Source organism: Entelurus aequoreus, linkage group LG20 (genome assembly GCF_033978785.1).
Source record: "Entelurus aequoreus isolate RoL-2023_Sb linkage group LG20, RoL_Eaeq_v1.1, whole genome shotgun sequence".
Lineage (NCBI taxonomy): Eukaryota > Metazoa > Chordata > Actinopteri > Syngnathiformes > Syngnathidae > Entelurus > Entelurus aequoreus.
In genome coordinates this window covers 16,268,434-16,295,674 of record NC_084750.1, presented here as the reverse complement: position 1 = coordinate 16,295,674, position 27,241 = coordinate 16,268,434, and the positions used below count along the sequence as shown (strand labels likewise).

The 27,241-nt window shown below is 39.2% G+C and overlaps 2 protein-coding genes across 3 annotated transcripts in view; one reads left to right on the top strand and one right to left on the bottom strand.

The window, feature by feature from the left end:
- The window catches only part of LOC133635961 (transcription factor Sp8-like), a 75,149-nt gene extending 70,703 nt beyond the window's left edge, over positions 1-4,446 (bottom strand). Inside the window, exon 1 of the mRNA XM_062029480.1 lies at positions 4,329-4,446. The gene's annotated coding sequence lies outside the window, so the exon portion shown is untranslated. The remainder of the gene's footprint in view (positions 1-4,328) is intronic.
- The window catches only part of LOC133635959 (transcription factor Sp4-like), a 36,011-nt gene extending 12,485 nt beyond the window's left edge, over positions 1-23,526 (top strand). Inside the window, exons 3-7 of one of the 2 annotated variants that reach the window (XM_062029476.1) lie at positions 579-926; positions 3,114-4,293; positions 4,382-4,580; positions 11,846-12,039; positions 19,842-23,526. In XM_062029476.1, coding sequence (XP_061885460.1) covers positions 579-926; positions 3,114-4,293; positions 4,382-4,580; positions 11,846-12,039; positions 19,842-20,101 — 2,181 coding nt within the window. In that variant the 3' untranslated portion in view covers positions 20,102-23,526. Of the gene's footprint in view, positions 1-578; positions 927-3,113; positions 4,294-4,381; positions 4,581-11,839; positions 12,040-19,841 lie in introns of both variants that reach the window. The other variant, XM_062029475.1, reaches the window with a different exon arrangement.
- The last annotated feature ends 3,715 nt before the right edge of the window (positions 23,527-27,241 follow it).

Here is a 27,241-nt window from a genome sequence, read left to right as displayed (position 1 = left end):
AACATTTCCGGTTAATTTTTATACTTAGCAAACTCGGATAAAACCTGTTCGCGGGCCGTACGTTTGACACCCCTGCTTTAGTATAAACATTGTATTTTTAGATATTTAAAATATATATATAGTTGAGATATTTTGCCAGCACCTTTTGTTTGCTCTCACGTCATCTTGCATGCTTTACAATCAAGTGTTCAGAGAGACGTTGCGCCTGCGACCTAGTTCCTTTTGAGCAGAGCAGAGCGAGAGAAGGCGGCATTTTCTTCCAGTGTTCTGAGAAAAGAGAAATGTGGTTCTCACACGCCCACCCACTCACTTCCTGTAATACCGCCCACTTCTACTGACAGCTCTCGCTTTCTGTCAGCTTTTTGTTTCTTTCCTCAACACCATCTTTTCTCCACCCATCACTGCCGCTTGTAGCTCTTCCTTCTTTCACGCTACACTTGCGTGCGGAATAATTCAAGCCCATCATTTCCCTTCGGCTTTTTTTTTTTTTTTACCAAGAGGAGGTGCTTGTTTGTTTTATGCATATGAGCTCCTGAGTTCTCCGCCTCTCAGTCTCCCGACTTTCTGTCTTTACCCAGGATTCCTCGCAGCCCTCTCCCTTGGCTCTGCTCGCCGCCACCTGCAGTAAGATCGGAGGGCAGGAGGGAGCCGAGGGCGCTCAGGCTCAGGCGGGGCCCCAGCAGATCCAGCTCCAGGCTGGTCAGATCCAGCTGCAAGCGGGGCAGCTCCAGGGTCAGTTTGTTGTGGACACATCCGGGGGCCAGGCCTTGGTGCAGCAGCAGCTGGAACTGGTCCCGGCTCAGTTCACGGGGAACGGGTGGCAGATCATCGCGGCGGCTCCGACTATGGCCAAGGAGAACACCAACCAGCCTGTTGCTGTAACGGTTCCCACCAGCCTGCCTAATGACGGCTCACCTGGACGCAAGGTGAGGGACGACTTTGAGCCTATTTTCTGGACTACAAGCCGCACCGGACTATAAACCTTAGATATATAAATCGCAAAATGATATGTACATAAAAATATTTTGTCAGTGTTTATTTAGTCGTGGTCAAAAGTGTACATACACTTGTAAAGAACATCACGTCATGGCTGTCTTGAGTTTCCAATCATTTCTACAACTCTTATTTTTTTGTGATGAAGTGATTGGAGCACATACTTGTTGGTCACCAAAAACATTCATGAAGTTTGCTTCTTTTATGAATTTATTATGAGTCTACTGAAAATGTGCTGGGTCAAAAGTATACGTACAGCAATGTTAATATTTGCTTACATGTCCCTTGGCAAGTTTCACTGCAATAAGGCGCTTTTGGTAGCCATCCACAAGCTTCTGCTGGAATTTTTGACCACTCCTCTTGACAAAATTGGTGCAGTTTAGCTAAATGTGTTGGTTTTCTGACATGGACTCGTTTCTTCAGCATTGTCCACACATTTTTAAGTCTGGACTTTGGGAAGGCCATTCTAAAACCTTAATTCTAGCCGGATTTAGCCATTCCTTTACCACTTTTGACGTCATTGTCCTGTTGGAACACCCAACTGCGCCCAAGACCCAACCTCCGGGCTGATGATTTTTAGCTTGTCCTGAAGAATTTGGAGGTAATCCTCCTTTTTCATTGTCCCATTTACTCTCTGTAAAACACCAGTTCCATTGGCAGCATAATACTACCACCACCATGCTTGACGGTAGGGATGGTGTTCCTGGGATTAAAGGCCTCACCTTTTCTCCTCCAAACATATTGCTGGGTATTGTGGCCAAACAGCTCCATTTTTGTTTCATCTGACCACAGAAAGTTCCTCCAAAAGGTCTTATCTGTGTCCATGTGATGCCTTGTCAGAAAACCAACACATTTAGCTGAACTGCACCAACTTTGTCAAGAGGAGTGGTCAAAAAGTCAAGCAGAAGCTTGTGGATGGCTACCAAAAGCGCCTTATTGTGGTGAAACTTGCCAAAGGACATGTAAGCAAATATTAACATTGCTGTATGTATAAACTTAAACTTTGTCTTCCGGCCTCTTCTATAGCAAGATTTGTTTGGCTCAGTTATTACTCTTCCATTGATTTGGACTTACACAATACCCAGCAATATGTTTGGAGGAAAAAAGGTGAGGCCTCTAATCCCAGGAACACCATCCCTACCGTCAAGCTTGGTGGTGGTAGTGTTATGCTTTGGGCCTGTTTTGCTGCCAATGGAACTGGTGCTTTACAGAGAGTAAATGGGACAATAAAAAAAGGAGGATTACCTCCAAATTCTTCAGGACAAGCTAAAATCATCAGCCCGGAGGTTGGGTCTTGGGCGCAGTTGGGTGTTCCAACAGGACAATGACGTCAAAAGTGGTAAAGGAATGGCTAAATCAGGCTAGAATGAAGGTTTTAGAATGGCCTTCCCAAAGTCCTGATTTCAACGTGTGGACAATGCTGAAGAAACAAGTCCATGTCAGAAAACCAAAAGAACCAACAGAGTGGTCAAAAATTCCAGCAGAAGCTTGTGGATGGCTACCAAAAGCGCCTTATTGCAGGTAAACTTGCCAAGGGACATGTAAGCAAATATTAACATTGCTGTATTGTATACTTTTGACCCAGCACATTTTCAGTAGACCCATAATAAATTCATAAAAGAAGCAAACTTCATGAATGTTTTTTGTGACCAACAAGTATGTGCTCCAATCACTACATCACAAAAAATAAGTTGTAGAAATGATTAGAAACTCAAGACAGCCAGGACATCATGTTCTTTACGAATGTATGTAAACTTTTGACCACGACTGTACATACCTTTTTCTAAACGTTGCCTGGGACACGGGAGTAGAACGGCAAATCAAACAAAATAAGAATAGGATTATCTCCTTTTTTTTTTAGAAAGAGTCAAAATGTTTATCAGGATTCTTCTTCTTTGTTCTTTGTAAACACTTTGACTTTGAACAGTTTCTTATAGTGGATCATTTTATTACATTGATTTCTTTGCTTAATCTATTCCATAATTTAGCCGTTAGCGAAGAATAATCCATAGTTTAGCCACACCTTTGTAAAAGCCACAGGGTTCAAAGCGGTTTATAATCCGGAAAAATACGGTAAATCAGACGTCAGCATTGTTCTAACTGCTTTAACTGGTGTCCAGGTGAAGGCCGTTGCGGGGACCAACAGTGTGTCTGCCAACCAGCAACAGCAGTTTCAGATAATCCAGGTTCAGAACCTACCCAGTGCCGGAGGCGGGGTCCAGTATCAAGTCATCCCTCACCTGCAGACCGCTGATGGACAGCAGATCCATATCAACCCGACTCAGACGGCCTCTATCGGGACTTTACCCGAGCATGTTCAGATTATCCAGAGTCCGAATCAAGGCCAGGCTCAGGCCATTCTCCAGCCGGCCAATCAGCAGACGATGCTGTCAAGTACCACCAGCCAGACGGTCCCCCTGCAGATTCGCCCTGCTCAGTCTTTCCCCCTGCAGCTGCAGACCCTTCAGGGCTCTCAGACCCCGGTCATGACCACGGTGCCCATAAACCTCGGTGGCATGACCCTGGCATTGCCTGTGATCAATAATGTCGGAGGCGGCGGCACCATGCAGCTTATCCAATCAGCAGATGGCACTTTCTCTGTTGCCAATGGCAACCAATTGGTGACAACAGCGGCACTTTCTGTTCCGGCAGCCGCCGGATCCATAACAACGCTGGCCGCAGGTGACGGCGCGTCAGACGGGACGCAAGTGGTCTCCGCCGGGATGGAGGTTATGACGACTGACAACCAAGCACAAAGTGCCGAGGCGGATTCACAAAGTCAGAACCAGGCCAACGGAGTTCAGAGTCAGGCGGACATGCCAGGAACCATTCAGCAGGTGATCGTAGGGCAGGTGGGACATCAGTTAGTGCAGCAGATCCAGCTGCAGCATCCACAGACTCCAGGTCAAAGCCAAGCCCAGCAGCCCCAGCACATCCAGACTCTACAGCTGGCACCGGGTCAAACCCTGCAGCCCATTCAGGCCTTTCAGAATCCAGCCCAGGTCCTTATCCGCACACCCACCCTGTCCCCGACTGGACAGATCACCTGGCAGACGCTGCAGCTGCCCGGCGGTGTGTCCCTGCAGGGCAGCCTGGGAGCTGCAATGCCACAGCAGCTCACACTGGCCCCAGTGGCCGGTGGCACCAGTGGAGGGCTGGTGTCCCTAAGCGGAGCCCCCCTGACGCTGAGCGCGGCTCAGATCAACCCAGGGTCCGGTGTGCAGACGGTCAGCATCGCCGGGCTGGGCAGCGCCGGGGTTCAAGTGCAGGGCATGCCCCTCACTATCACAGGTCTACAGGGTAAGGACCACCAACACAATCCTTCTTTCACTTACTTTGGAATGCTTTGTCAGGACTTTTTCCCCTCACGTTCTCATGCCGTCGTCAGGTCAACCACAGGGGCAGGATGGCGCCAAAGTCCAGTCGTCCCCTTTAACGGTCACGATGGGTAACGTGGCGTCCGGCTCCTCGATGAGTCCGGACCAGTTGGGATCCGTGCAGAGCTCTTCAGACCAGGAGGGGCCGCCCAGCAAGAGGCTCCGTCGAGTCGCCTGCTCCTGCCCAAACTGTCGAGATGGAGAGGCAAGGTAGGAAGACGTCAGTTCACATTTAAATGTGAAGTGTCATCAGCTTTCAATTACAGTAATGTTTAACTTCATTCATTTCATGGGTAAACAAAAAAGTGTCTGGTAATGTTTGAAAAACAACACACTAGAGCAGTCATTCTCAAACTGTAGGATACACAGGCTCCGTCTAGGGCAGGGGTCGGCAACCCAACATGTTGAAAGAGCCATATTGGACCAAAAATACAAAAAACTACTCTGTCTGGAGCCGCAAAAAGTTAAAAGCCCCATGTAAGTGTTATAATGAAGGCAACACATTAAAGGCCTACTGAAAGCCACTAGTACAGACCACGCAGTCTGATAGTTTATATATCAATGATGAAATCTTAACATTGCAACACATGCCAATACGGCCGGGTTAACTTATAAAGTGCAATTTTAAATTTCCCGCGAAATATCCTGCTGAAAACGTCGCGGTATGATGACGTATGCGCGTGACGTCACGAGGGCAAGGGAAGTGTTTGGACCCAATTCAAATACCTCTTGTTTTCTTCGACAAAATTCCACAGTATTCTGGACGTCTGTGTTGGTGAATCTTTTGCAATTTGTTTAATGGACAATGGAGACTGCAAATAAGAAAGTTGTAGGTGCGATCGGTGGAGCGGCGGACTACAGCAACACCAACACCAGGAGGTTGTGTTGTGTTTTGAGCAGGATAGCAGACGCACTACAGTGAGTAAGCCCGCCGCCGCATCTAAGTTAGCTTCTGTTTTTTTAGCTTCGCCAAGCTGAATATTATTAATCGTGTATTTACATGTTCATGGTTTAATAGTATTTTTGATCTTCTGTCTATCCATCCAGTCAGGGTTTTTTTTAATTTAGTTTCTATCTGCATTTGAGACTGCTATGCTATCACGTTGGCTACGTGGCTAGGTTAGCTTCTATTTTTTAGCTTCGAAAAGCTGAATATTATTAATCGTGTATTTACATGTTCATGGTTTAATAGTATTTTTGATCTTCTGTCTATCCATCCAGTCAGGTTTTTTTTAAATTTAGTTTCTATCTGCATTTCAGACTGCTATGCTATCACGTTGGCTACGTGGCTAGGTTAGCTTCGAAAAGCTGAATATTAATAATCGTGTATTTACATGTTCATGGTTTAATAGTATTTTTGATCTTCTGTCTATCCATCCAGTCAGGGTTTTTTTAAATTTAGTTTCTATCTGCATTTGAGACTGCTATGCTATCACGTTGGCTACGTAGCTAGGTTAGCTTCTATTTTTTTAGCTTCGAAAAGCTGAATATTATTAATCGTGTATTTACATGTTCAGTCACTGTGAATGTCCATTTCGCGTTCTCGACTCTCATTTTCAAGACGATATAGTATCTGAGGTGGTTTAAAATACAAATCTGTGATCTACAATAGAAAAAGGAGAGAGTGTGGAATCCAATGAGCCAGCTTGTACCGAAGTTACGGTCAGAGCGAAAAAAGATACGTCCATCACTGCCTCTCAAGTCCTTCACTGTAACGTTCCTCATCTACGAATCTTTCATCCTCGCTCAAATTAATGGGGTAATCGTCACTTTCTCGGTCCGAATCTCTCTCGCTCCATTGTAAACAACGGGGAATTGTGAGGAATACTAGCTCCTGTGACGTCACGCTACTTCCGGTACAGGCAAGGCTTTTTTTTATCAGCGAGCAAAAGTTGCGAACTTTATCGTCGATTTTCTCTACTAAATCCTTTCAGCAAAAATATGGCAATATCGCAAAATGATCAAGTATGACACATAGAATGGATCTGCTATTCCCGTTTAAATTAAAAAAATGTCATTTCAGTAGGCCTTTAAGTAAGTGTCTCAGAGGGTGGGATAACTCCTGGAAATTACTGGCTTAAAATTACCAAAAGGTATAGATGTGTGTGTCCAAGTTAAAGGAAAGGACAGGCTGTCTTCTTCTAATGGATTTATTACAATCTTTGCAAGCTGGGTAACGTTTGCTGTGGTCTGGAACAACATGGCACACTAACAGAAATGCAGTCAATATTACATACAGATAAATGTGTCATGAGACATGCAAATATAAATCAAATACACAGTGGACATAAACAATGTTCCCTCTAATTGTTCATGTGTGTGAGCAAACGCAAAAAGTCCCTGAGCATTGAGTGGAGGCCATGTGAGCAACATCAGACGTGCACACTGTGGCTACACCAGCAGCACACCTGTCCCAAACCTGACTAAATAACAACTTACATCTCCATCCATTTTCTACCGCTTGTCCCTTTCGGGGTCGCTGGAGCCTATCTCAGCTGCATTCGGGCGGAAGGCGGGGTACACCCTGGACAAGTCCCCACCTCACCGCAGGGCCAACACAGATAAACAGACAACATTCTCTTATTATTATAATCAAATGACAGCAGTCATTTCCATTTCTAATACAAGTGTTTAGGCCCACTTACAATGACTAACAAAAAATATTGTTTTTCATGAACTGTGTACTTGTAGCATTTAGTTCCCATTAAAACATTCACCTGTTGCACAATGAGATGTAAGCAGGGGATCATGTGTACATTCCTGCAACTTCCTGTTTGTAAAAAATATATTTTTATGAGTATTTATTTAATATACTAACAGCATTTCATGATTAATATTTATAAATTAAGATTTCTAATAAATGACACTGGAATAAGCACACATTTGATTGGCAAATCATAGTGTAACGACCTGGAATGACACTTTATGTGTGGTGTTGGAGTTGTCCGACTTTTTGTGTGGCTGTGAACGCATCGCTGGCTAAGTGCCATATGTGCATGTGTTGGCGCAAGTGAGAAAGAGCGAGCGGCTGCTGTTGATAGAACAAAGTTGCTTTTGGTTTAGTTTGTACTGCAGAAAATGACCACTTTTGCTCGATATAATTTTTTTACTAATGTTTTGGTGATGTGTTTATGGCCGACAATAAAGACTTTTGCTCAGTAAAGGGATGGATGGAAATCATGTCCTCAAAGCGTCTTGACAGACGTTACAATATTTGAACAAGGATGACGAAAACTGTTTTCTCTGTCGTGTCCGTGTTGTGTCGAAAATTGTTTTGTGCTTATTTTTTTCATTTGATTTTGTGCGTGGCATAGATTTGCCGTGCGCAGAGGACGCTTGAGCAGTGCGCAATTGCACAGGCGCGCACCTTAGAGGGAACGTTGGACATAAGTAAAGGAAATTAAATGAACTCAAATATACCTACAAACGAGGCATAGTGATGCACTATGTACACACAGCTAGCCTAAATAGCATGTTAGCATGGATTATTAGCACTCCACGCAAGTCAATAACGTCAACAAAGCTCACCTTTGTGCATAAAAAGTTTGGTGGACAAAATGAGACAAAGGAGTGGCATTAAACATTATATGTATTTCTGTGGCAGCGATGGAGAAAGTTGTACATGTAAACAAACTACGGTGAGTTCAAAGGCTGCCAAATTTAGTAGGACAAAACGGCGCTGGCCAAATACTGTCATCAGTGAAGCATAAACACAATCATATTGAACAGTGGGCTTTCTAACAATTAGGAAGGTTTGTGTCATGTTTGTCCTCCTACAGAAACATTATTAAAACAACAAATATATTTCCCCCCCATCTTTTTCCATTTTTTGAAAAAGCTCCAGGGAGCCACTAGGGCGGTGCTAAAGAGCCGCGGGTTGCTGACCACCGATCTAGCTGTACGCCAAAGACTCAAGTGATTAGTGCACTGGTGTCAAACTCATGGCCCGGGGGCCAAATCTGGCCCGCCTGAACAGTTTTTTCCCCATCGGCCATCAAGCACAAGAACAATAACGAGATCTGATAGCTCAGTTACAGCTCATGTTATTCTATTCTGTGTTATGTCTTTTATGTTGCACCATTGCGCCAAGTGAAATTCCGAGTTTGTGAACCCGTTCTCCAACAATGGCAATAAAAATTATTCTGATTCTGATTTGATACGGCCCGCGAACACCTAGGAAAATATGCATCAATGAAGTACCTTATCTTTTCGTACTAAATGTATTTGTTCTTTCCATTTTGACAAAAAACATATATATGCATTGCATGAAATTGCATACCTTTTAAATAGAGGCTTTTTTGCCGATATTCCGATATTTTCCAACGCTTAATTACCGATTCCGATATCAACCGATACCGATACAGTAGTGGAATTAACACATTATTATGCCTGATTTTGTTGTGATGTCCCGCTGGATGCATTAAACAATGTAACAAGGTTTTCCAAAATAAATCAACTCAAGTTATGGAAAAAAAAGCCAACATGGCACTGCCATATTTATTATTGAAGTCACAAAGTGCATTATTTGTTTTAACATGCCTCAAAACAGCAGCTTGGAATTTGGGACATGCTCTCCCTGAGAGAGCATGAGGAGGTTGAGGTGGGCGGGGTTGAGGGTGTATATTGTAGCATCCCGGAAGAGTTAGTGCTGCAAGGGGTTCTGGGTATTTGTTCTGTTGTGTTACGGTGCGGATGTTCTCCCGAAATGTGTTTGTCATTCTTGTTTGGTGTGGGTTCACAGTGTGGCGCATATTTGTAACAGTGTTAAAGTTGTTTATACGGCCACCCTCAGTGTGACCTGTGTGGCTGTTGACCAAGTATGCCTTGCATTCACTTGTGTGTGTGAAAAGTCGTAGATATTATGTGATTGGCCCGGCACGCAAAGGCAGTGCCTTTAAGGTTTATTGGCGCTCTGTACTTCTCCCTACGTCCGTGTACACAGCAGCGTTTTAAAAAGTCATACATTTTACTTTTTGAAACCGATACCGATAATTTTGAAACCGATACCGATAATTTTCGATATTACATTTTAAAGCATTTATCAGCTTTAAAATTATCTCTACTTTTAAATGTTAATATTATACAATATTGCAACAAATATTATATTACTATAGTTTCCACACATTGTTAAAATAAAAATACTTCAATATCTGCTTGACTTATGGTTTCTTATGTCCATCAAATTTGACACTGTAAAAAGGACAATAGATATGTTAAAATGACATTTTTTTTTTTACAGCATGTTCAATTAAAAACTGTAAATTGAAAAAAACTACCACTGTTTTGACTATAAAATGTTGCAGACTACGGTGCCTTTTTAAATTTTTTTACTGTAAAATCTACGGTTGTTACTGTAAATGGAAAAATGGTACCACAGTTATTTTAGGGTAACAAACTGACAGCTCAGTTGCCAGAATTAAAAAATGACAGTGGGACTTTTTTTTTTCTATTTACAGTAATATGTTGAACTACCTTCAATTTTACAGTAAGACTCTGGCAACTAAGCTGCCAATATTTTACCGTAAAATAACTGTGGTTCCATTTTAAAATTGGTGAATGAAATGGTTTTCCATCTACTGTAAAATGTTTTAAAATAATCTGTAGATTTTGCATTTTAAAAAAATGGTGACCAGAATTTTAACAGGAAATATACAGATTTTTTTTTTTTTAACAGTGAAAAATATAATATATAATATAAAAAATATTTTATAATAAAACGCAGATTATTCACAGTTAAAAGCGGCCCTCTGATGGCAGCCATAACTGCGATGTGGCCCTCAATGAAAACCAGTTTGACATCCCTGGATTAGTGTTACTGTTCAAACTGTGTAATGTTACAGTGGCCAAAATATCAAATATACCGTATTTTTCGGACTATAAGTCGCAGTTTTTTTTCATAGTTTGGCCGGGGGTGCGACTTATACTCAGGAGCGACTTATGTGTGAAATGATTAACACATTAGCGTAAAATATCCAATAATATTATTGATCTCATTCACGTAAGAGACTAGACGTATAAGATTTCATGGGATTTAGCGATTAGGAGTGACAGATTGTTTGGTAAACGTATAGCATGTTCTATATCAGGGGTCACCAACGCGGTGCCCGTGGGCACCAGGTAGCCCGTAAGGACCAGATGAGTAGCCCGCTGGCCTGTTCTAAAAAATAGCTCAAATAGCAGCACTTACCAGTGAGCTGCCTCTATTTTTTAAATTTTATTTATTTACTAGCAAGCTGGTCTCGCTTTGCTCGACATTTTGAATTCTAAGAGAGACAAAACTCAAATAGAATTTGAAACTCCAAGAAAATATTTTAAAGACTTGGTCTTCACTAACTGACAAAGAAACAGATAACATATTTGGTGTCCAGTTCAAAGTGTGACATGATTTATTTAAAAATTTGAGAGTTGACTTTTGTATTTTACATGAGTTATTTGTACAAACATGGTGCAAAGTAATTCATGATTTGTTAAAAAATGTTAGTGGCTAGCTAGTTAAAATGGGATATTGTGATTTCACAAGACTGTCTTAGAAGTGATTATTTGAAAATGTTCAATTTGAAAAATGTGCACTTAGAGAAAATATAAAAATAAAGTGTTGCATATTGATATTTATCTGTTTCTATATATATTTATTGCGAGAAATCATTAAGATGATCAGTGTTTCCACAAAGATAAATATCATTCATTATTAATAATAACATGGAGTTAAAGGTAAATTGAGCAAATTGGCTATTTCTGGCAATTTATTTAAGTGTGTATCAAACCGGTAGCCCTTCGCATTAATCAGTACCCAAGAAGTAGCTCTTGGTGTCAAAAAGGTTGGTGACCCCTGTTCTATATGTTATAGTTATTTGAATGACTCTTACCATAATATGTTACGTAAACATACCAGTTGGTTATTTATGCCTCATATAACGTACACTTATTCAGCCTGTTGTTCACTATTCTTTATTTATTTTAAATTGCCTTTCAAATGTCTATTCTTGCTGTTGGCTTTTATCAAACACATTTCCCCAAAAAATGCGACTTATATACAGTATGTTTTTTCCTTCTTTATTATGCATTTCCGGCCGGTGCGATTTATACTCCGGAGCGACTTATACTCCGAAAAATACGGTACTTCTTCGATAAAACCTTTGCCTTGTTTTTAACAAATACTTGGGATATTGCATTTTTATGTTGGAGGAGCCAAGTGTTTTCAGAGGCTGAAATAAGTTTGAGAACAACCAGTTTGGCGATAATCTACAGCTCTGAAAACAGGAGGATTTATGAAATAATGCGTGCGTATCGACATAATGATGGAATTACAGACGACAACTGGCCTAACAGATGGACCACTTCAGATTACACGTTCCAATTAGGTGTGAGCACTAAAAACACCATTTTGATCAAGTGTGCCGTCATCACGTTTTTTTGTGCGCCGGACCGCGCGAGTCCCGCAGTAAATAAACATCTGCCCTGTGGCGCAGGAACAGTGGGGACCCCACGAAGAAGAAGCAACACATCTGCCACATGGAAGGCTGCGGGAAGGTGTACGGCAAGACGTCCCACCTGAGGGCTCACCTGCGCTGGCACACGGGCGAGAGGCCGTTTGTCTGCAACTGGATCTTCTGTGGCAAGAGGTTCACGAGGAGCGACGAGCTGCAGAGACACCGGAGAACGCACACAGGTACCAAAATAACACTTCTTTTTTTTTTTGACAGACTGATAGTTGATTAAGAGGAGTTGGACAACAAACAACAACAACATGATACTAATGCACGTCACACTACTGCATACTTGCCAACCTTGAGACCTCCGATACCGGGAGGTGGGGGGCGTGGTTAAGAGGGGAATATATTTAAGCTAGAATTCACCAACTCAAGTATTTCATATATATATATATATATATATATATATACATACACACACTACCGTTCAAAAGTTTGGGGTCACCCAAACAATTTTGTGGAATAGCCTTCACTTCTAAGAACAAGAATAGACTGTCGAGTTTCAGATGAAAGTTCTCTTTTTCTGGCCATTTTGAGCATTTAATTGACCCCACAAATGTGATGCTCCAGAAACTCAATCTGCTCAAAGGAAGGTCAGTTTTGTAGCTTCCGTAACGAGCTAAACTGTTTTCAGATGTGTGAACATGATTGCACAAGGGTTTTCTAATCATCAATTAGCCTTCTGAGCCAATGAGCAAACACATTGTACCATTAGAACACTGGAGTGATAGTTGCTGGAAATGGGCCTCTATACACCTATGTAGATATTGCACCAAAAACCAGACATTTGCAGCTAGAATAGTCATTTACCACATTAGCAATGTATAGAGTGTATTTCTTTCAAGTTAAGACTAGTTTAAAGTTATCTTCATTGAAAAGTACAGTGCTTTTCCTTCAAAAATATGGACATTTCAATGTGACCCCAAACTTTTGAACGGTAGTATGTATGTATATATATATATATGTATGAAATACTTGACTTTCAGTGAATTCTAGCTATATATATATATATATATATTTATTTTATTATACATATAAATAAAAGAAATACTTGAATTTCTCCCGCCATCAGTGTGTGAATGTGTGTGTGAATGTGGAAATACTGTCAAAGCACTTTGAGTACCTTGAAGGTAGAAAAGCGCTATACAAGTACAACCCATTTATTTATTTAATTTCAGTGTTCTGGAGGCTATCCAGTAGATGGCAGTATTGTCCTGTTTAAGAGTGTCACAACATTGCTGTTTACGGCAGAAGAACTGCTTTACGGTAGACTAAACGTGACTGCTGTTGTTGTGTGTTGTTACCGCGCTGGGAGGACGTTAATGAAACTGCCTAACAATAAACCCACATAAGAAACCAAGAACTCGCCCTCGATCATTCTACAGTTATGACGTCATTGGGCAGGCAAGCGGTTTATATTGTGGGAAAGCGGACGTGAGAACAGGCTGTCCCCACTCAGGTTCGCATTGAGCTGGAGGGGGCGTGGCCTCCAGCTCCGGCTGAATACCGGGAGTTTGTCGGGAGAAAATTTCTGCCGGGAGGTTGTCGGGAGAGGCGCTGAGTACCGGGAGTCTCCCGCTAAAAACGGGAGGGTTGGCAAGTATGCACTACTGACGTTCTGTAATGGGGTTAAATATGTAACTTGCAGCGCCACCAGCAATCAATAGGGGGCAGCATTTATTCATAACATTCAGCCTTTCACCCATGTTAAGTGTGACCAACTAAATGTGGCATCCAGGAAAGTATTTTAGTACTACATACAGGACTACACTAACCCAATACTCTACATGCATTTTATTTTTATTGGATATACAGTACAGGCCGAAAGTTAGGACACACCTTCTCCTCATTCAATGTGTTTTCTTTATTTTCATGACTATTTACATTGTAGATTGTCACATCAAAACTATGAATGAACACATGTGGAGTTATGTACTTAACAAAAAAAAGGTGAAATAACTGAAAACATGTTTTATATTCTAGTTTCTTCAAAATAGCCACCCTTTGCTCTGATTATTGCCTTGCACACTCTTGGTATTCTCTCTGAGCTTCAAGTACGCCTGTGAAGTGAAAACCATTTCAGCTGACTACCTCTTGAAGCTCAGAGCGCACCGGACTAAAAGCCGCATATGAATGAGTTATTTACACAGAAAGTTTCTGTAAATGTTTATTTACATACCTTAATTGGCGTCTGTAACACGGCAGTAAAACGGCTGGCAATACAAAACAGAAGTCATCGTCTCGGACCCACTACCGGCGGAAGCTAGCTCTCAAATCAGCTAAACCGACTCAATAACTCCACAGTGACGTTTTGGTGAATTTACTGAGGAATTTGTGAAACAATACAAAAAGAATGCCATTGTAAGTTAATAATACTAATACTAAACCTTCATATCTGTATTCTCAGCTGTTGCTTGCTAATGACAGTCACAACTATGGTACCAGGCTAGCCCTAAGAGGTGCTTTCACCCGTTTTAAACCCAAAACTGATGTTTTGAAAAAGACTAATGTATAGCGCAATCACTTACTGGAATCGACATCCACAATATCTGGTATCAATCACCAGCATAGTGGGTTTTAAGAATAGATTAAGAGGAGAAGTATTGCAGAAAGAGATTCAGTGTTTCCCATAAACTGCCAAGATACCTGTGGCGGTGGGGGCGTGGTCACCATGACATCATCGAGTAATTTGCATAATTTACTACAATGATATGATTTTCTTTAAAAAGGGTCAAAAAATGTATACTTACTAATTAATAATAACAGTTTTGTTTTAAACGTCCATCCATCCATCCATCCATCCATTTTACAATATAATTACAACACTTTATGTACATATTTATATACAGATTTGAACAATAAGTTATTCACTGAAATATATTTATTAATTGTGGTTCTTACAAAAAAATATATCTTAGAAAATATAAAAGCTAAAATGTCTCTTAAAGCTCTGCCCCTTTAATTAGTGCATACTAAATAATTTAACTTTAGCCTACTACTACAACCATATTATTTACCAGCAACATAAAGTGAAACAGAGGCAGAGGTGTCCTGCCACAGTCAGTAACAAATAAACAGAAAACAGTAGTGGTCAAATACAAATAAGGCAACAAGAGAAGTATCCTACACTTCTCTTTTGTAAAGTAAATCTGAACAGCCTATATGGGCATCTACATCAATTATATGATTTGCCTGAGAAGCTGGACAGGACCAAAAAAAAAAAAAAAAAGTTTTAATTTTTAAAATTTGTGGCGGACGTAATTCTTTCGTGGCGGGCCGCCACAAATAAATGAATGTGTGGGAAACACTGAGATTATTCTAGATTGTACCTAATGACTGTTTTTATTGACTATTGACTTCCTTTTTGATTGTGGGACAAGCAGTAGAAAATGGATGGATGGTACTTTTTCGTCACTTATTGTTTGTTTTTGGTACACTAATGTGTATATTTTAGGCCATTGGTTCTTTTTTATTTTTGCAAAAATATATATATATATATTTTTATATTGCTCTTTTTATCTTTGGTATGAACATTATTATGTAAACTCGAAGTTGTTATTACTTTTTTTGGTTCTTTGTTGTTGCTATTTTTGTATTACAACATTTTAGTATTTGATCATGTTGTACTGCATTTTAATCTTTTGTTTTGTGATTGTGTGATGTTTTTTGTCTGGACCCCAGGAAGAATAGTCTCCACTGCGGTGTAGACTAATGGGGATCCTTAATAAACTAAACTAAACAGACACTCAGAAACGTGTTAGCATATTAGCTAATGCTAACAACGCCGGCTTCATTACATTGCAATAGCACGTATAAATATGCATGAAAACACTTCTACAGATGTCACACATGGGATGGTTTAGTGAGTATAAAAAGTTATAGTTATATTGTAAAACTTACAAACGTTGCTTGGAGTGAGGAATGGAGAATCCGTAGAAACGCTATGGACGTCTAGAACATTGGTTCTCAAATGGGGGTACGCGTACCCCTGGGGGTACTTGAAGGTATGCCAAGGGTTACGTGAGAATTTTTTAAAATATTCTAAAAATAGCAACAATTCAAAAATCCTTTATAAATATAAATAAAAAACTTATCTTTTTTTCCAAATAGTTCAAGAAAGACCACTACAAGAGCAATTTTTTGCACTGTTACACAATTTAATAAATCAGAAACTGATGACATAGTGCTGTATTTTACTTCTTTATCTTTTTTTTTCTACCAAAATGGCTTTGCTCTGATTATGAGGTACTTGAATTAAAAACATTTTCACAGGGGGTACATCACTGAAAAAAGGTTGACAACCACTGGTTTAGAAGACGGAAAGGAAATTCTACTATCGATTAAAAGCACTAAGTGGAAGGACACTGCAGCACCTGCAGTAAGCGAACACATCCAAACGGTGGCGCCATAACACAACAATAACATCTTATCAGTGTATCTTCTTTTTTTTCTTCTTTAAACTATTGCATTATGGCCTTCAGCAAAAGAAAAATCCATAAATTAGCTGCACCACTTTATAAGCCACAGGGTTGAAAATATAGGAAAAAAGTAGCAGCTTATTGTCTGGAATTTACGGGAAGTTTAATTTATTTATTTTAGCACTGTGTAATTGTAAGTAAATAGATGTTATCAGTTTTTACGAGTCCCTTTTTTAGCAGTATATTTGACAAGTACCATATTTCTTTTGTAATCCACCCGACGTAAGCCCTGGTAATAATCTTTGTGATTAACACATGCTTTCATATCCTTTGACAAGGTTGTAAACTGTAAGGAGGTTAGATACAATTTTTGAATAAGATTAAAATCAAGAGTAAGACTACTACCGTGTTTTCTGGACTATAAGGCGCACTTAAAATCCCCTTTTCCCCCTCAAAAGTCGACATTGCGCCTCATAACCCGGTGCGTCTAATGCACGGACTAATTTTGGTTGTGCTTACCGACCTCGAAGCTATTTTATTTGGTACATGGTGAAATGATAAGTTCGACCAGTAGATGGCAGTCACACATAAGAGATATGTGTAGACTGCAATATGATGGCAGTAAACACCAACATTTTATATGTTCCATTGAAAATATAGAACATTACACACGGCGCTCAAAAATCTATCAAAATGTTTTAGTAGGACTTTGGTAAGCTATGATGGATTGTACTGTGCTTCAACATAGGAGTATTATTATGGTGTGTGTATAAGGTAAGACATCTGGCGTTTTGTTTTGCAATATTATGCAAAAGCAACTTTTCTTACCTTCTTGTACCTGTTGATGTGTATTTGGGATCTGCATAAGTCCTGAAACAATTGCGCGCGTCCGCCTTTGTAGTCCGTGCCGACCCCGTAGTCGATAAGCTTCTTCTTTTTCTCTATCTTCTTGTTATGTGACATTCTGTTGTCATTTCTAGTATAAAGTAGTGTAAAGTTCTTACTTATATCTGTCAGTAAACTCGCCATGAAAGCGCTAAAACATGCCGGTGTAGTGAGTTGACATTATTCACCCAAGGAACTTTAGTTATTAGAGAGTTCCGTTCGGATGGTTTTTCACGGGACACATTTCGGGCGTTGTTGTTGCACTAGTGAGCCACGGATGAGGAGATGCTGCTCCGTTATTGATTGAAGTAAAGTCTGAATGTCATTAAAACAGTTAGCTCCATCTTTTGACACTTCTTCGGTTCGGTACGTACCTCGGTTTAGAGGCCACGGTTCGGTTCATTTTCGGTACAGTAAGAAAACAACAAAATATAAATGTTTTGGTTATTTATTTACCAAATTTGTAAACAATGGTACCTTTTAACATTGGGAACAGTATAATAATTCTGCCCACGTTAATCAACATTAAACTGCCTCAAGTTGTTGCTCAGATTAAATAAAATGACAAAACTTTTCTTCTACATATAAAAAGTGCAACATTAAACAGTTTCAAGTCAACTCATCATGCTTAATTTATTACAGCATTTGGGAAGCCTGTAGTTGATTTGTATTATGTAAATGTTATATTTGTATCAACATGTGATAGCAGGGACCCTGCCATTCAAAACTAGGCTGCTACATTACTAATGATTAATGTAACTATAGCTGAAAAAATAGTACAATAGCAATAGGAGAGACTATTCATCCCTGAACACCATGGAGTTCATGTAGGCTTAATGATGCACTTACATTATTATATCAACTATCAGAGACAGAAACTCTTCATTTAACATAATGTCCTATTTTTGCTGCTTCAACACAGCTCAATCAACACAGAAAAAGGTAAAGTGAAATAACAGACAGACAGGGCTTTGCTGTCCGTAACACACACACACACACCGAAAAAGAGCTAACGTTACGCTAAAAGCTAATTAGCCTTCATTTCAAGCCAGGACTGCGAGTGAGCTGAGCTGCCGTTTATATTTCTGGAAGGTCAACGGGCTCATAGTGATGTTACTAGTAGTTGACTGGGAGGTGTTTATTATAATTTGGGGCGAGTCTGCTGCCTGATGCTTACCTGCTAAACACCTACCTGCTCGACGCTGGAGCACTGATTCCATGTGCTCTGAATACACACTGCTGATTGGTTGTTACCGCTCTAAATATGCACTGCTGATTGGCTGTTACCGCTCTGAATACGCACTGCTGATTGGCTGTTACCGCTCTGTGTGTAACCAATCAGATGGTTGTGTGGGTGGGACAATGCTGGGTGCTGTGTAGAGGACTGACAGAGACTTAGGCAGAACGCGGAGCAGCTTGTTAAGACTTTAGCTTTTGGCTACTTAATACGTTCGTGTGGAAACTCGTTCGGTACACCTCCGAACCGAACCGAAACCCCCGTACCGAAACGGTTCAATACAAATACACGTACCGTTACACCCCTAGGTAATTCAGTGTTAATATTTGAGTGGGGCCCCGGGTCCCTCAGTAGTGGGAAAAGTGGGGCCCCGAGGTCAAAAGGGTTAAGAACCCCTGGGCTACAGGATCTGTTACGCTGAGGGCAACACTTAGCCTGTAAGGTGAGGCCTTCAAAGTAAAAGCACGGTTGGTTAGAAAAAATCCCTTATTATTCCCTGAAAAATTCTCATATCCCGAAAAGTAGTGTTGATCCAGTGTTTCCCATAAACTGCCAAGATACCTGTGGTGGTGGGGGCGTGGCTATGGGCGTGGTCACCATGACATCATCGAGTAATTTGCATAACTACAATGATTTGATTTTCTCTAAAAAGGCTAAAAAAATTATACTTACTACTTAATAATAACAGTTTTGTTTTAAACGTCCATTTTACAATATAATTACAACACTTTATATACATATTTATATACAGATTTGAATAAGTTATTCACTGAAATATATTTATTAATTGTGGTTCTTACAAAAAATATATCTTATAAAATATAAATGCTAAAATGTCTCATAAAGCCCTGCCCCTTTAATTAGTGCATACTAAATAATTTAACTTTAGCCTACTACTACAACCATATTATTTACCAGCAACATAAAGTGAAACAGAGGCAGAGGTGTCCTGCCACAGTCAGTAACAAATAAACAGTAGTGGTGGTGGTAGATAGACACAGAGCTTCATCAAACATCTGATCCACTGAACAAAGAGCTGCAAAAAATCTTGAACTTTAGACTGCCATCAGTTTTACTCCCTACACTTAACCATGTGTTTCCTACTGCCTGCAGACTTTGCACCCTTTGTTATATACACATGTTGTGTTTCTAATATAAATACATTTAATAAAGTCAAATAAGGCAACAAGAGAAGTATCCTACACTTCTCTTTTGTAAAGTAAATCTGAACAGCCGATATGGGCATCTACATCAACTATATGATTTACCTGAGAAGCTGGAGAGGACCAAAAAAAAAAAAAAAAAAAAATTTTTTTTTTTTTTTTTTTAAATTTGTGGCAGATGTAATTCTTTCGTGGCGGGCCGCCACAAATAAATGAATGTGTGGGAAACCCTGCGATCACAGTTTGACTTCCCATTTCTTACTATTTTCCTCCACTAGGAGAGAAGCGCTTCGAGTGTCCCGAGTGCTCCAAGCGCTTCATGCGCAGCGACCACCTCTCCAAGCACATCAAGACTCACCAGAACAAAAAGGGCGGCGCCGCCGTGGCCATCATCACCACCGACGACATGGAGGAAGACCCCCCCGAGGGCCTGGGCTCTTCCCCTCAAATCATGGCGGTCGCACTCTCCCGTGACTCTGAGCCGGCCACGCCCACCACCTCCAACCACCTGGAGGAGGAAGAGGAGGAGTTTGAATAAGGCAACGAAAAAAAAAAAAAAAAAGCTGGCGGAGGTCACGACAGGGACTTTGAAATGTTCACTTTTTGAAATAACTGATCCATACATTGTGCGGGGATGAAAGACAAACATTGCGGTCCCACCGATCTCTATGCACAAAGTTCCTGTTTCCAACCTGTCAGACAGGGCTGAGGGTCAATCAAGGTACAGGACTGTTGCAGAGCAGAGGGCAGTCTTGGGATCAGTGTGTGTGTGTGTGTGTGTGTGTGTGTGTGTGTGTGTGTGTGTGTGTGTGTGTGTGTGTGTGTGTCATGAAGAGGATTTACCTAATGTGAGTTTAGGTCCTCAGATCTAACTCAGGTGTGGATTCCTTTGGAGGAGACGAGGACAATTCTTTCAAGAAAACAAAAAGCACATATAGAAAGATTTATAATGCATTCCTATTGAGCGCAGAGTGGCCATTAGAGAGAGAGAGAGAAGAAAAAAAAAAGAAAAGGTTTCTATTAAAAAGACAAAAACAATCTAGCTTTCTACAACGATGTGAGGTGAAAGCAATACTTTAATGACAATCCCAGTGGGTCATGTTTACATTGAGACAAATGAGAGCACACATACAGCGGTTTGCTAATTTCCTGCGTTTTGTCGTGTGTGCGTTTGTGTGTGTGTGTGTTCGATTCCCGGCAGCAGTTTGTTTATTACGGTTTGTGCTGCCCGTCCTGCTCTGTGACCCACAACTGCCTTAACACGAGCGGAGAGGGGAAGGCGGACCGTCTGGCGGCACAGGACGAGGAGTGGGATGGGAATGCGACGGCGGGAAGGGGATTCATGTGGTTGCCGTCGGGTTCAAACGTCGATGACATTTATCAAACAAGACAAGAAGCAAGGAAATAAACAGAGGCAGAATTCTAATTTTGCTCAATTGAGGAGAAACGTGTCACCCACGCTCTGGCGAAAAAGGTTTACGTCTCCTTCTTTATTTGGACACTTCCTGTTTACACAACAACATCTGCTTCCAAAGGAAAGGGGAGTATGTAAACGGTCATTGTTTTCTGTGACATTAACACAAAAGAAAAAGATGCCTCGGGCTTGGGCTGGTCCTGGATTCAGCTTGAGCAGGTCCTCGATGACAAATATATAAGCCCCCCCCTCCCGTCTCTTCCCGTCGTACACAATGGAATTTTCCAAGCCTTTGCTTGGTGCAACAAAGATAGCCTCTTGTCCAGGGGTCACCAACCTTTTTGAAAGCAAGAGCTACTTCTTGGGTACTGATTAATGCGAAGGGCTACCAGTTTGATACACACTTAAATAAATTGCCAGAAATAGCCAATTTGCTCAATTTACCTTTAACTCTATGTTATTATTAATAATTAATGATATTTACACTTAATTGAACGGTTTAAAAGAGGAGAAAACACGAAAAAAAATGACAATTAAATTTTGAAACATAGTTTATCTTCAATTTCGACTCTTTAAAATTCAAAATTCAACCGAAAAAAAGAAGAGAAAAACTAGCTAATTCGAATCTTTTTGAAAAAATTTAAAAAATAATTTATGGAACATCATTACTAATTTTTCCTGATTAAGGTTAATTTTAGAATTTTGATGACATGTTTTAAATAGTTTAAAATCCAATCTGCACTTTGTTAGAATATATAACAAATTGGACCAAGCTATATTTCTAACAAAGACAAATCATTATTTCTTCTAGATTTTCCAGAACAAAATTTTTAAAAGAAATTCAAAAGACTTTGAAATAAGATTTAAATTTGATTCTACAGATTTCCTAGATTTGCCGGAATAATTTTTTTGAATTTTAATCATAAGTTTGAAGAAATATTCCACAAATATTCTTCGTCGAAAAAACAGAAGCTAAAATGAAGAATTAAATTCAAATGTATTTATTATTCTTTACAATAAAAAAAATAAATGTACTTGAACATTGATTTAAATTGTCAGGAAAGAAGAGGAAGGAATTTAAAAGGTAAAAAGGTATATGTGTTTAAAAATCCTAAAATCATTTTTAAGGTTGTATTTTTTTCTCTAAAATTGTCTTTCTGAAAGTTATAAGAAGCAAAGTAAAAAAAAATCATGAATTTATTTAAACAAGTGAAGACCAAGTCTTTAAAATATTTTCTTGGATTTTCAAATTTTATTTGAGTTTTGTCTCTCTTAGAATTAAAAATGTCAGGCAAAGCGAGACCAGCTTGCTAGTAAATAAATACAATTTAAAAAAATAGAGGCAGCTCACTGGTAAGTGCTGCTATTTGAGCTATTTTTAGAACAGGCCAGCGGGCTACTCATCTGGTCCTTACGGGCTACCTGGTGCCCGCGGGCACCGCGTTGGTGACCCCTGATGTAAACGGTCATTGTTTTCGGTGACATTAACACAAAAGAAAAAGATGCCTCGGGCTTGGGCTGGTCCCGGATTCAGCTTGAGCAGGTCTTCGATGACAAATAGATAACCCCCCCTCCCGTCTCCTCCCGTCGTACACAATGGAATTTTCCAAGCCTTTGCTTGGTGCAACAAAGACAGCCTCTTGTCTGTTCATTGGGAACTCAGAGAACGGAAAGTTTCTTTTTGTGATAATTTACATACAATTTTTCTGACACGTGTGAACGTGACGAATCGGGGCCTTCCACCTTCGTGCTGAATATCTTAAAAAAAGGCGATTTGTGGCAATTCCAACGAGAGTGGCGCTTTCCGTCATTTTCAGCAGACTGCATTGCAAAATGATTAACCCCACGTATGAATCCCGTTCCCGCTGTATGGGAGGGGGAGGCGGTTCAGGCTGTTTAGCAACGTGATGAGATGTTTCCGGTGGTGTTCGTACATTCTTACTAAATGAAAAAATATATATGTCTATTTTTTAGATTTTGACAACCATCCCCCTCCCAGTTTTAACACGGCAGCCCCGGTGTGTAAAGCTAATTTATTATCTTGATTTGTAATATTTGCCTTCTTGCTGGAATTTGTATTTGTGTGTGTGTGTGTGTTGATTCTAAAGTTGTGTACAGCATGTTTCAGTTTTTTTGCTGTAATATCGCTTCTCTTTTTTTAATGCTCATGGCAGTTTTGTTCCTCCTCCTCGCACCATAATGTTTTGGGTTTTTTTAGGGGTAAGGGGGAATAAAAAAGCAACAAAAAAAAAGTGTTTGAAATGAAAACAAAAAAAAGATACCAAACATTTGTTTTTGGTAATGTTTTTTTCTAGTGACATCTCATTTGTAAATCTTTTTCTACAGTCTGTCCGTCGCCATGACATTTGATATTGTTTTTGTTTTTTTTGGTTTTTGTTTTTGCCAGGTTGGCCTCAAAGGCTTCCCCGGTTTGTTGAGATTTTTAAAACTGGTTTGTACAAATGCGTTATGTCGGTGGAAAAGAATGGAGAAACAAAAGAAGAAAAGATACTTTGCCTGCATAACACGTGACAATAAAGTGATTTTAAACAGCCTTACCTTTCGGACTTGACTCAGCCTTTTGTTCTACTTGAGCTCCTCCCCTTTAAGGGACAATGTAGTGGATTACTGAAACAAGCACCAAAATAACAAAACATATGGAAAAAAAATGTTTTTATTTCAACAACATTGGAATAATCAAACGTTATGAAACTTGTATAAAAACACATATTTTTTGGTTGGGCACAGGTCAGTGTTAATTTTGTTGACTAAAAATGTTTATCTTAGTCAGGCATGGGCAATTATTTTGACTCGGGGGCCACATTTAGAGAAAAAAATGTGTCTGGGGGCCCGGTATATCTATTTTTAGGAACACTAATACAAAACTTCACAAAAATGTCTGATTGAATGCTAAAAACGTTATGACAGACCGCCTTAAAAAAACGTAATGGAATTTTACATTTTTCTATGAACGATAAAACACTGAATATTGAAGTGAATTACATTTATATAGCGCTTTTTCTCAAGTGACTCAAAGCGCTAATATATATACTATATATATCAGGGGTCACCAACGCGGTGCCCGCGGGCACCAGGTAGCCCGTAAGGACCAGATGAGTAGCCCGCTGGCCTGTTCTAAAAAATAGCTCAAATAGCAGCACTTACCAGTGAGCTGCCTCTATTTTTTAAATTTTATTTATTTACTAGCAAGCTGGTCTCGCTTTGCCCGACATTTTTAATTCTAAGAGAGACAAAACTCAAATAGAATTTGAAAATCCAAGAAAATATTTTAAAGACTTCACTTGTTTGAATAAATTCATTCATTTTTTTACTTTGCTTCTTATAACTTTCAGAAAGACAATTTTAGAGAAAAAATACAACCTTAAAAATGATTTTAGGATTTTTAAACACATATACCTTTTTACCTTTTAAATTCCTTCCTCTTCTTTCCTGACAATTTAAATCAATGTTCAAGTAATGTTTTTTTTTTTTTTACTGTAAAGAATAATAAATACATTTTAATTTAAATCTTCATTTTAGCTTCTGTTTTTTCGACAAAGAATATTTGTGAAATATTTATTCAAATTTATTATGATTAAAATTCAAACAAAATTATTCTGGCAAATCTAGAAAATCTGTAGAATCAAATTTAAATCTCATTTCAAACTCTTTTGAATTTCTTTTAAAATTTTTGTTCTGGAAAATCTAGAAGAAATAATGATTTGTCTTTGTTAGAAATATAGCTTGGTCCAATTTGTTATATATTCTAACAAAGTGCAGATTGGATTTTAACCTATTTAAAACATGTCATCAAAATTCTAAAATTAATCTTAATCAGGAAAAATTACTAATGATGTTTCATAAATAATTTTTTAAATTTTTTCAAAAAGATTCGAATTAGCTAGTTTTTCTCTTTTTTTCGGTTGAATTTTGAATTTTAAAGAGTCGAAATTGAAGATAAACAATGTTTCAAAATTTAATTGTCATTTTTTTCGTGTTTTCTCTTTTAAACCATTCAATTAAGTGTAAATATCATTAATTATTAATAATAACATAGAGTTAAAGGTAAATTGAGCAAATTGGCTATTTCTGGCAATTTATTTAAGTGTGTATCAAACTGGTAGCCCTTCGCATTAATCACTACCCAAGAAGTAGCTCTTGCTTTCAAAAAGGTTGGTGACTCCTGATATATATTGACAAAATATGAACGTCACACCCCCTTTCGATCGACATATTTTACAATCAAGTGAAACGCAACAAAAATGCAACAAACAGTGAGATATGAACGCGAAGGGTACAAAATAAACCCACCTACAATCTGATACATCACTACGCTTTAGAACTTTGTTGTGAAAGTGGAAAAGCTTCCCGCCCACACTGTTTGGTGCCTCGTCTGAGATGCTGTGACGTAGATTACCATAGTAACTACCGTATTTTTCGGCGTATAAGTCGCACCGGCCGAAAATGCATAATAAAGAAGGAAAAAAAAACATATATAAGTCGCACTGGAGTATAAGTCGCATTTTTTGGGGAAATTTATTTGATAAAAGCCAACACCAAGAATAGACATTTGAAAGGCAATTTAAAATAAATAAAGAATAGTGAACAACAGGCTGAATAAGTGTACGTTATATGAGGCATAAATAACCAACTGGTATGTTAACGTAACATATTATGGTAAGAGTCATTCAAATAACTATAACATATAGAACATGCTATACGTTTACCAAACAATCTGTCACTCCTAATCGCTAAATCCCATGAAATCTTGTACGTCTAGTCTCTTACGTGAATGACATCAATAATATTACTTGATATTTTACGCTAATGTGTTAATCATTTCACACATAAGTCGCTCCTGAGTATAAGTCGCACCCCCGGCCAAACTATGAAAAAAACTGCGACTTATATTCCGAAAAATACGGTAATTAGATGACCATCGTAACTAATTAGATGACCATAGTAACTAATTAAATTACCATAGTAACTGGTATATCATCCAAAAGCACAGATTCCAACCATAGAAATACTTAGTATAGTTGAAGACTTACGCTCATTAGAAAACATGACTGCACATCATAATGGCAGCTACACTTTACATCTTAAAGATCTAAACACAAATATTTGGGGATGTCCGACGGGCCAGATTGAAAATCTTAACGGGCCGCGTGTGGCCCCCGGGCCTTCATTTGCCCAGGTCTGATGTAGTGGATTACTGAAACAAGCACCAAAATAACAAAACATATGGAAAAAAAACTTTTTTTATTTCAACTACATTGCAATAATCAAACTTGTATAAAAATACATATTTTTTGATGGGCACAAGTCAGTGTTAATTTTGTCGACTAAAAATGTTTATCTTAGTTATCGTCACTGTTCAATTTCTTTTTAAATTAGTTTCAGTCCTAGTTTTTGACGAAAAGGTCTTAGTTTAGGTCCAGTTGTATTCCTCCACATTTTAGCCGGTAAATTAAGGAATGAAACCGCTTTTTAAAGTTAGTGCAGAGCATCTCAAAAACTACATTCAGAACAGAAGCACCAATTTTCAACATTGTAGACATTTGGAAAAGGACAAGAAGTGTACGTTCCGCGATGCGACACACCTCCGCAAGCCCGAGTAGAGTGCCTAAAAGGCGAAAGGACGACAAAATCAGCCCGAGAACATGACTCCAGCGCCTAAAGACCCTCAATATAATTAGACTTTTTTTTTTTTTTTTGCATACACAGTACAGGCCAAAAGTTTGGACACACCTTCTCATTCAATGCCTTTTCTTTATTTTCATGACTATTTACATTGTAGATTGTCACATCAAAACTATGAATGAACACATGTGGAGTTATGTACTTAACAAAAAAAGGTGAAATAACATGTTTTATATTCTAGTTTCTTCAAAATAGCCACCCTTTGCTCTGATCACTGCTTTGTACACTCTTGGCATTCTCTCCATGAGCTTTAAGCATGTAAATAGTCATGAAAATAAAGAAGACGCACTGAATGAGAAGGTGTGTCCAAACTTTTGGCCTGTACTGTAGTTTCTGTACGATGGCTGCAAAAGAGCGTACATGAGAGCGGTGGTGTGTGTGTGTGCTGTAATCTGTGTGGCAGTGAACAGCTGAGAGGTTTTTAATTATTATTTATAAATGCACACATGTAAAAAGTGCAATTTCAAAGTTGCTGATGTGCATGTATTGGAAAAAAGAATGAAGATTATGGCAAGCATAAAAATTGTTGTTTATTTCAGCTCTTTTGTCTAAAATATGCAT